General features: G+C 37.2%; 2 protein-coding genes across 3 annotated transcripts; one reads left to right on the forward strand and one right to left on the reverse strand.

Annotated features, from left to right (window-relative positions):
- Positions 1-876: 876 nt before the first annotated feature.
- Positions 877-1659, forward strand: LOC113699458 (uncharacterized). The gene has a single exon (XM_027219831.2). It carries the CDS (start codon positions 877-879, stop codon positions 1657-1659), a length of 783 nt encoding a protein of 260 aa, XP_027075632.2.
- A 7168-nt stretch (positions 1660-8827) lies between these two features.
- Positions 8828-10856, reverse strand: LOC140010200 (probable methyltransferase TCM_000336). 2 transcript variants are annotated; one of them, XM_072056715.1, is made up of 4 exons: positions 10614-10856; positions 10104-10514; positions 9412-9675; positions 8828-9316 (listed from the first exon to the last, which is right to left on the reverse strand). In XM_072056715.1, exons 1-4 carry the CDS (start codon positions 10692-10694, stop codon positions 8975-8977), a joined length of 1098 nt encoding a protein of 365 aa, XP_071912816.1. In that variant the 5' UTR covers positions 10695-10856; the 3' UTR covers positions 8828-8974. The 2 variants fall into 2 exon arrangements, with proteins under 2 accessions (XP_071912816.1, XP_071912815.1); XM_072056714.1 differs by having other exon boundaries at positions 9412-9684; positions 10614-10854.
- Between the last annotated feature and the right edge of the window lie 2737 nt (positions 10857-13593).

Genomic DNA, 13593 nt, shown 5'->3' on the forward strand with positions numbered 1-13593 from the left:
CTCAAATTAACCAAAAACACTTTACAATAAAGGAAGGAATAATCTTTTTTTTGTTCTTGAAAATGATTTGAATATATTATTAAAATAATTTTTCCATTAAAACATCTACAGTTATATTGTGTCCATCAAAATTACACATTTATACAATTGATCTTTATTTTAACCTTTTATTACATGCATTCAATTTTGGAAAAAAAAAAAAAGTAGAACAACAAAGGGCACTTCTCCTCAATTTTGGAAACAAGTAGAACAACAAATGAGTTTTTAACTACTCCTATTATATGTTTTGAAATGGGTTGACACTGTTACAAAAAGCTAAAGGTAAGGGAAGCGAGTGATATTATTTAAAGTTAAGTTAAGGGGTGCTAAGTGAAATTTATAGAAACCTCAAGGAAGGTCTGTGAAATTATCCCGAATATTTAATCTTAAAGACAAGGATTATTAACCAACATCTTTGCTGTCATGGGTAAAACTTGACATTCTTGTATGTAGTTGCATTGTTGAAGACCATGGCCCCCTCTCCCGTAACAAACAATTGTTTCGTAATAGCACTTGTCATTTTAAAATCTCCGTGCACTGGGTCCAACTAATTAAAAATTTATTAGAGGGCCGTTATAGTTGCATTCTTTTAATCTCTCCCTCTCTTTTCTTTTTCCCTTTTTTTTAAAATTTTTTTTTTTTTTTTGAAAAGAACTTTGTGTTTATCACTCTGGCCCCTTCCAATTCCCACTTCCACTCGTTGTAGTCTATAAAAAGCTCAACACCTTCCCTCTCAAACGCTCTATTTCTCCAATATTGAACAAAGCATCTCTCTTTTTCCCCCTCCAAAAGATTTTCCTCTTTATTGCCTCTTTCTTTGCTCAAAATTCAAATTTAATGGAGGCCTTTGATTTTGATAACGTCACGCCGGAGAAATCAAGCTTCATTTTACGCTGTACTCGCCTTAGAAGTATTGCCAAATTGTTCCGAATTGTTGAGGTGTTCTTCGTACTAATCTTACTCTCATGGACATCTACTCGCTTGCCGTTCGCCGTCAAAATCTCCGGCGAGTATTGCCGGCATCTAGTCACTATCGTCATTAGTCCTCTTTTCATTTTTCTTCTCGGCAACCTAATCGTCTTGACTCTGCTCTTCAAAGCCGGCCGCATCCTCTCGGGCGGCCAATCTCCGGCTGACATTAACTCCGAAATGGAAACTGAAACTGATCTGTACGAAGCATTCGTCAAAACTAGCGATAGCTGCATGAACTTTACGAATCTAACTTCCTCTCCCGATGAGATTGAATACCAAGATAAACAGACCATATTTGAAGTGAGCAGAGCCGCCAAAATTGGAAAAGCCGATGGGCCGGAAGTTTCAGAAGTGTTTTCCGATAAACCTTCGGAAATGAAGGCGTATTCTAGAAGCCAATCGGAGAACTTCGACTCGAAGAGAGAGCTTCCGGAAGAGGAAGAGGGTAATTGCGGAAAGCTCAGGCGTTCGGAGACTGAGAAGTGCCGGAAAGTTGCGAATCCCGGCGAGATTCCCGGAGAAACTGTGTATGTATTTGATGAATTGAGCAATGAGGAGTTTCAACAGACGATTGAGGCCTTTATTGCTAAGCAAATTAACTTCCATCGCGAAGAAAAGCTGGCTATTGTACTCCCTAACCATAGTTGAGTTTCTTTCTCGAAAAATAAGTCAAAGAAAAAGGAATGTGAAAAATAAAACGGATAGAGTATTTGTTACTACTAATATGTATAGTAGTGATTAAATCGGAAATATTGTGAGGACAGGAGGGGGGGAAAATGAGATGCTAATGTGGGCCGTTGCGTTAATATGATGGTATTTTAGGCAAGCAATTCTTAATCTGGCCCGTTAATTGTTGTTACTCTTGAGTGGATCATCATCCGACGTGCATGGTTGCAATGCACGTAAAATGAAACTTCCTTATAATTACACTGTATCTTTTGTGGGTTGATTGATTACTCTGGGAATGAGAAACTGAAGTGGATAACTGTTTAGGATTGATTACCAAAAACTGTTTAACTTTTTTTTTTTGAAGTGGATAACTTGATGATTTTTCTCACGCTAATTTATCATTACTTGATGTAGAGTTGAAGGGTAGTCTAGCGTTTGGCTTAGTTTGCTATCTGAGAATTCTTAATGCTGACATTCGTAGGCATTGCTCAACCAGATGTGCTCGGAAGTTTTCTATTATCCGACTTTATTTCTCCTGTATGGTTAGGATCAATTGACATCTTAGTTTTTCCAATGCCACTACTGATAATGACTGCCAAAACCTTGAAATTGCGCATCTTAGCGTTCCCTCTGGCTGTCGACAAACCACGAATCCGTCATCTATGACAACAGTGCGTAAATTTACTATTCCAAATTGCATTTCAAGTATAGTTTATACATTGTGAATTGCCAAGCAGGCCAACAGATTCTCCTTCGCTTTTTTTCTTTTTCATCTCAATGAGATCTTTTAATGGGGTCTTAACTGTGACTGTTCAGCGGAAACAATTACTACTATCTATTAATGAGACTGTTTGAAGTAAAATCCAAGGTTACATAATCAACATATGCCATAATCTCTCTCTCTCTCTCTCTCTTTTTAAGTAATGGAGTAACATTGGAAAATAATGGATTTGACAAATACTCGTTGTGGGTTAGTTATGAAATTTGAAGAGAGTAATTATGAAACTCCAAAACTAAGCATAGTTAGTTAGCCATTATATCTGCTTCGGCGGTGACTCCACCATATTAGTTATCAGTGGTGTTTCTACATCAAAATTCAACTCGATTTTTCTGACCTTGAAAGACTCCCATAACTTCTAACCTACTGCCATAACCGGAAAAAGCAAGGCGGAATTGATTTGGGTAGTTCAGCCAAATGAACTGAGCTGCATCATGTTTGAATTAATGCATGCAGAGGAGGCTAGATGAACTGATCTTTGAATAGAAATGAGTTGTTAAAGGACCAGGGTCCTGGAATTTCCGGAGTCACTGGACGATCAAGTGTTGTTGATATTTTTAAGAAAAGAGAAGCAGGGAGTTGAATCAGTAGCAAATGATCTACCTTTCTATTATCAACTGACTATTCCCAAGAGTTGCTGATAAGAATAACACTTGGTGATTATCTCAAATTAAGTTAGTGAAAAAACAAGTTTGGTAGTAGTTTATTACTATTTATTCATTAATAATAACAAATCTCATAATAAATTTGGTAGTTTATTCATTAATAACAAATCTCATAAATAATTAATTATGAGATAAACCTTATCTACGACCCTAGACACAATTTTAGTTCGACATAATTGGGCCATGTATGAGTCAGACACTGATTTTCCCCGCCTCTACACCTACAAACCTCGAATAGTTATGCACTTTGGCGAAGCCAAGTCCACATATAAAACAATCGACATGGTAGGGTTCTATCTTGATCCTGAGATCACATATCATCGAGACTTCGTTAGCAGTCTTTTCCTCTTTATCCGCACCGGACCAATAATTGACTGCCATAAAATTGTACTTTATACCGACACGTTACCTACTAGAAGAAATAAAGTGGAAGAAACCCCTCAATTGTGTTGTTACAGTTACAGAACAAAATTTTCCATGGCCATCCTCCTCCCTCACTGTAGAGGAGAAAGCACGGGAGTTGTCTTCCAGGTAAACAACGTACGAGCACATAAAGTAACCAGAGGTGGGAAAAGTTCTAATAGTGCTCCACTCCCATTTTACTTTCACTACCTCCGCAATCCCTCGAAGCACACTTTTTCACTTTAGTAGTAACAGTAGTGTATTAGTAAAGGGTTATTTATTTCTGCTCTTTAAATCTTCCTCGCTTTTTTCTTGATCTTCTTCCTTTCCTTTACCTCCAAAACTTGGCGGGCACAATGATTACAATTTCCACAGTGAATGATTTGGGGGATATATATATATATATATTTTAACGTAACGATTAAACTACCTTATGGAATACAAAAAGAAGCTCAGGGAGACACAACCTTTTTCTTTGGCACGCAATAATGTTCTTATCAAGGCCGTGTACTTTCTTTTCCTCTGTTTATCTTTTTGTTTCTCTTTTGTGTTTCGATGGGGTGAGAGGACAGGAAAAAAGGGTGTCTGAAGGGGGAAATGGTGGGTGCCAAAAGAAGAAGGCAAGGCCTCCATCCGTCCATTGCGTATATTTGTTCGCGTTTTCCTTTTTAATGAGGCACCAGCCTGCATTGTCGGTAAAGTCAGAGAATTTAATTCGAAAAGGGAACTTTTGATACATAAGCAACTCAATTATTCATGGTTAAATTAACTCCAAAATGGCACGTATCCCTATGTCTATCTAATATCATCCTGAGATATTAACACCAACGATTTTGTATTATACAATGGTTAACAGAATGTACATCTAGATAATTATAGTGTAAGAATTACTTTCACCCCCCCCCCCCCCTTCTTTTTTTTTGGGGATCCTTAATTATTAGTTTGCCGGGCAGGGGAAGTAAAGCAGCACATCGAAAAAGAACATGTTCTGGTGCCCGAATATGTTCGGTATATTTCACACCCCTCGTCAGTCGTCAAGCATTTATCAGAACTAAGAGTGATTTGTCAAACTTTCTTCAGATCAATTCTGCTACCTAATTCTTGTTAACATGCAGTAACCAGCCATTATGGTATCTACTTGCCGTGTCCCTTGAACTAGACATGATAGGTGATCAGTGCTAGGGAAGCAAGAGCGAAAAAAAAATCCAACTAAATTCGCCATCACCGGTATCCAATTCCGTATGGTGATTGTTGTGGTTGTGAGTCTCAACGTAAGGCATATATTCCAATGGTTGATTCAGCGCCAAATCTTCAAGTACTTGTTGTCGTCAATTTAAGCTGGAAAATGAGTCCTGATATTCATTGATAAAGGCTTGCTCCTCTTGAACCTCTATCAATTACTATACTTCTCTAGATGTTTGTTACCAGCTGAGCTCATTCTTATGTCCAGATAAAAGGGTATCAGGATCACATAATCAAAAGTTTCAGTACAATTTATTCTTTATTTAAACTATAATACGTAAAGATTACTGGCTTGCATTGGCTACCACTAACCAAACGAAATTGTGGTCAGTTATGTTGATCATCTGCTCAGTTTATGTTTAATCTTTAGGATGAATGGGCTGAGGATATTAAATGTTAAGCTGCAGCACCGCATGCTGATCATTACTTGGTTATAAAACCATGTAGAAGGTGACGAGTAACGGTGTTTCAACTTTTGTCATGATGAAGAATCTCAGGCATGCAAACAACTGCAATTCTTCATGATTTGGCTGCAAGTAAAACAAGACACAGCCAGGCAGTTGAATTCCTGTACATGCAGCAATAAACAACTGTAGAGATCTGGTCATCCACTCCTGTGCACCAGGATAAATCAGGGAGTCAGGCGTAAGTAAAATTCTTGTAAAAACTTGGAGCATGAGACTGTTTTTGCATGAAAAAGAAAGAGAACGCTGGGATCCACCACCTATCCAGTCTTGCTCAACTGGATATCAACTACCAAACATTTTGTACCACTAGTTACAGTTTCGTGCGTGTCTTCTCAAGTGCTTCTCAAGGGACCATGACAGTTTGTAGAAACAAGGCTAGCAATATGTAGAGGGACCCTGTAATTAAGCTTCCACAGTAGATTCCAAATTTTTTCCCCACCAATATGCATATATCATCCCCTTTCTTTCTTTCTGTTTTTTTTTCCCCCTCAATCAACATTGCGAGACGCGAATGAAGTGGTGACTAATGAGAATCCATTTAATTGCCAAATTTGATTAATCAAGGATATTGTGAAGTAGGGTAAAGCAGATCTGATAGTATTTGGTAGGAAGCTCTTAAAATCATAAAACCGGACGGTTAAACTCATTTTGCTTTGACTTTGAGTGGTTATTTAAAGCGAGGTTTAGATGGATATATTCAGCTTTTACTTGCGTGTATTTTAGGCACCCATAATAATTAGTACTGCTTCTTCATACAGCTTCATCTGGAAATGACATTAGAAAACTAGGATTATGTACAAGGGAAAATGACCTGTTTCATCACTCATTTTTCGCAAAAATATTCTTTTCATCCCTCACTTTTAAAATGAAACAAATTCATCCCTGACATTTAAAAATTAAAGCTATTACATCACTGAACCTAATTTTCAATCTGAATCAAACCATTCAATAACCCAGTAATAAATTTCAGAAATAAAATTCATAGATCATTCGGTTAACTTCATCATATTCACATGACATTTATTAAACCAAAAAAATAAAAATTATAACATAAAAAGCCATTCTTTATCTTGGAATAGTAGAGTTTTTTTGGGTAAATTTTTTCATGCACCGTTAGTATATCCGCTTGCGAATCTAGATGTGTATCATAAATATAAAATTTGGTGTTTAAATTTAAATTAAAATGATATGGCAATACATAAAATCATCAATGTATACAATGATAATGTAGGAAAGATTAATCTTTGTTTTTTATGTTATAATTTTTTTTTTAGGTTCATTAAATTTCACATAAATATCAAGTTGAGTTAACCAAGTGATCTACCAATTACACCTCCAAAATTTATAATCAGGTTAATTGGTGGTTTGATTCAGATTGAAATTTGGGTTCAGGGATGTAATAATTTCAGTTTTTAAATGTCAAGGACGAAATTGCTTCATTTTAAAAGAAAAAAAAATATTTTTATGAAACGTGAAGGATAAAACCGATCATTTTCCCTATGTATAAATATGTACTCTTTTCCCCTTCATTTTGGTGTACATTATTGAATTGAGGCTGGATGTGCTGTGACTATTTTCTGCGTTGAAACTTGTCGATCAAGTTGGATTTTGCACCTAGTCATCATAGCCGAAGCCAAGCCAAGAAATGTAATTGTCACCCTCAATATCTTGTGTTTGCCATCGCATTTTGAGGGGTGTTGCCCAATCTTGAGCACGAATTTTTAATTACAAATCAAATGCTCTGTAGTTTTTGACACTTTCGATGTGTTATTGAAATCATTATTGTAAACCGTTCCGATGATGGTTGTTGGTAATGAAAAAATTTCCGGGAGATTTTGACCAGCCTTATCTAAATGGATTTCAGCTGGACTAAATTTATCCTTGCGTAATTCTCCTATACTGAGGCGGAACTGCACAAGCAACTCGTTTGGTCATTATACAAATCTTGCATAAACTGTGAATCTACTGGGGCATTTTGCAACAATTTGCTTTTGGATAGCGATTCCATTATTTGACTCGTTCATGAATCTTTTTTCATTTTGCACTTCTTCCTTTTTTTTTCTTTTCTTACACCATTATCACTCTTAATTGTCAGATTTCAGATTTTAATCCCGAACGTTTTAAAAGTCCTTTTCTAGCCACTGAACTAATTTCAATAGTTTCATTTTTGCATTTGAGTGGACTGAACTCAAGCCAGATGCTGAACGTCCATAGATCCTGGAGAGCAACATGAGCAGAAACTTTTGTATGATGGATTTGTTTGTGAGAATATAAAAAGTTTCACCATACGACCAAGGGTTTTGAAGAAAACTATTTCACAGCTTTTCACTTGCCATTATATTTTGCATGTGAAGTTTGATCTGGTAATTTGTAGATAAATCAAGATAAAAGGTGGCAAAATTTTTATTTGAACCAATTTATAAGATATTTAACGTGCAATACAACAAATTGATTACTTTGCTTTGCTACCCAAAAAAAAGAAAAAAAAAAGGTACATTGTTTATTGTCCTGGGAGTTATTTCTCACAAGCCAATGTTGGATGGTATTTGTTTCACACGTAAGAGTATCCAGAAAGTAATTGGGCCATTGTCGAATTTGTTGGGTCCAAACTCTGGACTAAGTGTGGAGGCATGAGGTTGTTCTGGGCTTTCACTTCGCATGCGAGATTGTGCATCTTTCTTCCACTCCATTGTACTCAGACGGAGAATCTTGCATGGCTGATGGCAATAATTTATTTTGAATCCAAAATCGTCCTGAAATAATTCAGAATTTATTGGAAATGGTTGGTATTTAAGCACTCTATTTTTTTTTTCATTATTGTTGTTAGAGCAATTGAAAAAAAAAAAAAAATTCCTACAAGGATCAGTCAATGTTTTGTAGCAGTAGTCGTATGTTTGTGATGCGAAATTCACACTAACAAAATCTCCATGCAAACAACTTTGGTATCAAATATTTTTAAGTGGAACTTAAAGGCTTTATAATAAATTACATACACAATAGTTTGATCAATCATATGCTTGAGAAATGAGAAACCATGTCCCTGTGCTAAGTATACGATCCATATTCATTCTCCAAAAACGAAGGGTGGGGTTGTATGTACTTTGGAGTTGAGCCAAGAAAGCTTGGTTGTATCCTTTGGCAAAACTAAGCTGAACTTGGAAGGCGTGGTTGGAATTGCAATTGGGAAGTCCAATGGAGATATCCTAGACTTGAGTTTTAAACCCTTCTTTTCCCTTCTTTCCAATCAAGGAAAAAAGTGAAGAAAAACGTTTTCAACTATTTTTATCAGAAAAGTTTGATCCGTAGACAGTTTTTACTATTACCAAATTTAAGATTTGAGTCTTGGTCCTGAAAAGTAAAGGGGTATGGAGGGGTGGGAGGTAATTTTTGAAAAATGCTGAGCGACCACTCCATCTTGCACCTTCTTTTAGACACTGTTACATCTGAGGCGTGATTGGCAATCAGAATAGGACCGCAGAACCATGACCTATTTAAACCAAAGGCGTGCTTTCTTTGTATCCGATAGACAACGCTTTTGTTCTACACTTTGAAAGCCTTTTTGCGTTTGGAAGAGAAAGTACGGGTCCATAATATTGAGATTAAAGAGCGAACTAGAACATTTTAACATTATTCATACACAATTTCCAAAACTTAAACTACACAAACATTCCGCTACGTACTTTTTAACATCACTTATATCAGGCCTGACTGGATTCATTAATTTCGGCACAAACTTCCTGTCATAGTTTTCGAAGGACAACAACTGAAGTCACAGCCCTAATATCTTCTTTGGCCATTTCTTCATCAACCATTCTTCCATATATATCAAACAAATCATCAACGATTGCATCACCAAAATGGTGGGCGATCATTGACTCCTGAATAGCCCTGACAGTCATAGCAACCCTTGTTCCATAGCTTGTAGCGCTACCATCACAAACATCTTTCTCAATTTCAAACATTTCAACCCCTTCCAATTTCAGGGACCACCCCTCCTTTTTAATCAAATCTTCCAATTCCTCCTTGGATGGCGCATAAAAATGAACATCATATGAATCCAGTTTTTCCTCCTCAACATCTCCCTGTGCATCAAGCAACGCTTTTGATAAATAATTCCACGTTAAAAAGTTCCTGGATTGTGAATGAAAATGCTTAATTGCTCACGAAGTGTCATTACCTTGCGAACCAAAGAGGCTAAAGATCTGTAGAGAATTTCCCAGAAGAATGAATTTCCTCTATCAATATGGTTAGGACCTTTCCTTGCCAGCAAAATGAGCACCATCCCACCTCCACTAACAAGCTCCTTTGACCTTGAATGCAAGAACAGTGAGAAATCTTCCTGGAACTGTTTGGAGTATGCTTTGGGCACCTCTGGAGGACTGTTATCAGAAATATATATGCTGCCTTTGTTGATTGATCTGCATGTCTCATCATAAAGACCCTGAGGAACCTAAGGAATGTTATACATGACAACTTTGATTAGAAAGTACATGCATGTTAAAGGTACCTAATTTTCTTAACTTTTCACTTTATGCTATTTCAAGAAAATTGACGTGTGTGCTGTCTGTTCTCAGGGGAAAATAGGTTTGTATCGGAACTCAACTAATATGACAAGGAGGAAAGGGGACGAGAATCTTGAATCCGTCTAAATTTAACAGACAAAATGCAACCATAATAAGGTAAATCGACCAGATCCACAATGTTAAGGGAGAAGAAAAAAGTAATTGACCGATGATGTCCCATTAGTGCGTGGAGCGTAGACCGTAATTTAACTATATGTTAGTTGGTATATTTTATTCTCAAATGCAGATTCAACTATTGGTTATCAGAAAATAAAGCAAAAGGTCAACGTGGGAAGAATTAACAAACCTTGGATAGCCAGTGCAAACTGTAGGAGGAATATATGAAGTGCAAGCAGTTATCAGGGAAAAGTCTTCCATAGAATGTTCCAGGATAACCAGCTATGTATATAGACGGAGGCGCCCCCTGATTGCTGCTTCCATTCTTGAGGCCACCATAGAAATCTGGTAAGGCCTGGAATATAGCATTAAAGTCATTGGTGGGAAGATCATTTAGGTACACTCGAAATTCAGGTGCTGGTTGCAAGGTTCTGCGACTGATCTCTTCAATTGCATCCACTATTTCTCTAATGTTTGACAATGTGTTGGGTCCTGAGGAGCAACCCAAGTCAGCTATGCCTAAGCTCTTTGGTTTTGCGGTCAGATAAACTTGTTCGATGGTCTCCAGGGTTATGTATTTCACCTTATCAGAAGCCTTCTTCTGCCATTGAACAAAAAATAAAGGAAATTTCAGCTCTTGTGAAGATAGTAAAATTCCAGAGATTGAAAGAAAAGAAAATTGTGACCGGAAAACACGAACCTGTAGAGAAGAATTTTTGGAATAGCTAGTCTTCCCCACCCCACCTTTCATGCGGAAAATTTTTTCAACGTCCATTTTCATTATGGGAAAATTTGTAAGCTTTATGCTTTACTATTGCCTGGTAAACATCGTGGTATCTCCTTTTAAAGATACGATATGTGATAAGGGCACGCTGTTTTTTTTTCTTTCTTTCTTTCTCTTCCCACTCTTCCAACATGTCCCGAGACTGATCAATAGTCGAAGTGTTTATAGTTTGACTACTAAACAAAAAGATGCTACCGTTAATTATTTATATAAAAGTAAGCTAGTTTGACCACTGTGCTGCTTGTCAATTTTGCGCCTGGAATTGATCACTCCGTTTAAAAAAATATAAACGAAGTCAATAATGTTCATTTTTGATTGCTTGAGACTGTTCCTCGGCAATTTTGGTGCGAAATGACCAGCTAAATTACCACCGCATCTCCACTACTTCTTGGTCGTGCAATACTTTTTTCCTCTCACGCCCGCCAAGTGATTCGTTGAATTGAGACACAATATATCAAGATCTTTTGCTCAAGAATGAAGTTAATTTGTTTATTCATGGCCCTAATGTGTCTCTGCAAATTGTTTATATGTTATGTTTCCATGGTATAATTTTGGAAGAATGATAGCATACAGTTGGAACTCCAACTTCCGAATATGAAGTAAAGTAAACACAAATCCTAAAAGATAGGAGGTTATGCAGAGTTCCAGGTGCAATTAAAAACATCCTACCGTAAACATAAATTCTATGTACAGTATTAGGTTCATATCTAGAGCTTAAACTCATCTTTACCTCAGATTTTTACAGGATAGCAGTTAAAAGTTGCACGATAAAACTTCTGGACGGAGTTTCGGATTGAATATCACTGCTCGAAGAGAAAAGTCAAAACTGTAAGTGGCAATATAACAAATGGCAATGGAGTGCTTGCTCGTATCGACAATCTGACATCCAAGGGGGATTGGATAGCAAACAAAGATCAGAAAATGGAGGAGAGGGCTTTTTGGTTTCTTGACTTTTAAGGAGGAATTGATGCATGATGTAAATAAAGTGCGTTTGGGATCAGACAGTTCCAGTACTAGATTGCACGCCCAAGTCACTCGTCCAACTTTGTACAGCTTCTCAATCAATCAAATCAGTTTAACTTTGTCAGAAATTGGAGAATATAATTGTTAACTTCCCCGTCTTCTCGAAAGCACCAGCCTCCGACAAGTGTCAGCAGAGGGACACCAAAGGCCAAACAGAATAAGTCCAGATTAACTGAGAGGGGCATTCTCATTTCCGAACGTAGGCTTGGGGGGAGGGGGGGGGGGCCGTACCACTAGTTTCTTCGAAACATCAACTCTCCTCCCTTGGTTGTCAAGATTCAACAATAATGGAGTAGGACGCAAGGGGATCCAATCCCCATTTGGCTAACTAGAGTAGTAGTAATTCATTAGCTCGCCTCACTACTTTTGGCTGATCCTACCGGCCTAGACCGCGCATGGATTGGTGCAGCTCATGCCACAATGTCATACTCAAGCCTAGAGTTTAAAAAAAAAAAACACTATTAGTCGCACATTGAAAATTTAACCTTTTATCAATAAATATTTGATTGTAATGTTTGATAATCAAAATTATAGCATCTGAATTCATTAAGCGACGCTGAATTTTCTAAACAAATTTTACTCCAAAAAATAAGTGATGAGTTATTCACTTATTATCACCGCCTAATGTGAATACTACTTAATAATTCACAAATTTAGTGAAATCATATTTCAAATTTCAGTTTCATCAAATCGACCCTTAATTGCATTTCTGCGCGATGAATCATCTAAGTTGGTCCTACACATCATCCGTATTTAATTGCAAGTGCAAAAGTTAGGACTCGTGACATGCAATTAGGACCGCATCTTATACTTTTGCCGGAAAACTCAACAGAGTCGCCAATTGATTTATGCTGTTCATCTTTTTGAGTGCTTGAAATGTGCATTACGTCCATTACATCAATGATCATTTCAGACCGCACAAGGAGGAGCACAAGACAAGCTAGTGAGAGTGACCCACAACTGCGGAAGCAGCACATAATTTTGCTCGGCTTTCTTTCTTTCTTTCTTTCTTTTGCAGACTTTTGCATCTCCCCATGGTAATGCGGTTGGCAATTATTATGTTGTTCTTGTCTACTTAGATGTCGGGGCCTCGACACGGTACCTTTTCTTTACACCACTGTCCATCAAACTTCATGCCTTGGAAATAACTCTAATATAACTATCTTAAGTCTACACAAACAGTAATAAATATTACTTTTCTATAGTATAAAAATGTCAAATTATTTACTCTGAATTACTACTTATTAAAATACTCTTACATGTACAGTATTATTCAAAAATGGATACACTATGTCTATAATCTTTTCTGCCTCTTTCTCGAGTGCCTTTGACCTTCACTCCATTTCCATTAATTGCTCACAACCATTTTCGTCTTGAATTTTTCCACTTCGACTTGTACTTTATTAGTACTATTCTTTTTAAATAGCGTGAACCAATTGAAGTATACAAAGCATGGAGGATGGCGTAATCAATAATGCCAAACTTCTGATGGCTTTGGTTAGAGCTAGGGCTGACTGTAGGTTTCGGAAATGGGGCAGGAACGGTTGTTAGAAATAACCGTTCTTGAAGGTTCACGGTCACGATGTGGTCTCAAAAATTTGTGCGGATCAGATTACAGCATGTAACTCGATTTTCACGCAATGTGTGGGACCCATAAAAAATTGTTCTAAAGTTACTCCATATGTAAAGAAAGTTACGCGATGTGCAAAAAAATGTTACGCGCTGTTGGAAAATGCACAAATCGGCACAAACTATTGCAGGTGCAACCGTTTGTGCCCCATGTCCGTAGGTTTCACTCTCGTAATGATGATTTGCTCAATATGGGACAGTTAGGTCTTGATGCGAAACGGACGAGGGGTAGGAACAGTTGCAG

The sequence above is a fragment of the Coffea arabica genome, chromosome 7c, assembly GCF_036785885.1.
Source record: "Coffea arabica cultivar ET-39 chromosome 7c, Coffea Arabica ET-39 HiFi, whole genome shotgun sequence".
In the NCBI taxonomy this organism is placed as follows: Eukaryota; Viridiplantae; Streptophyta; class Magnoliopsida; order Gentianales; family Rubiaceae; genus Coffea; species Coffea arabica.

Coding starts and splice junctions, on each gene's coding strand:
- LOC113699458 (XM_027219831.2), top strand. CDS start 877: ATGGAGGCCTTTGATTTTGATAACGTCACGCCGGAGAAATCAAGCTTC.
- LOC140010200 (XM_072056714.1), bottom strand. CDS start 10,694: ATGAAAATGGACGTTGAAAAAATTTTCCGCATGAAAGGTGGGGTGGGG. Junction 10,515..10,613: donor CCAAAAATTCTTCTCTACAG/GTTCGTGTTTTC, acceptor GTTCAATGGCAG/AAGAAGGCTTCTGATAAGGT. Junction 9,685..10,103: donor GTTTGCACTGGCTATCCAAG/GTTTGTTAATTC, acceptor AACATTCCTTAG/GTTCCTCAGGGTCTTTATGA.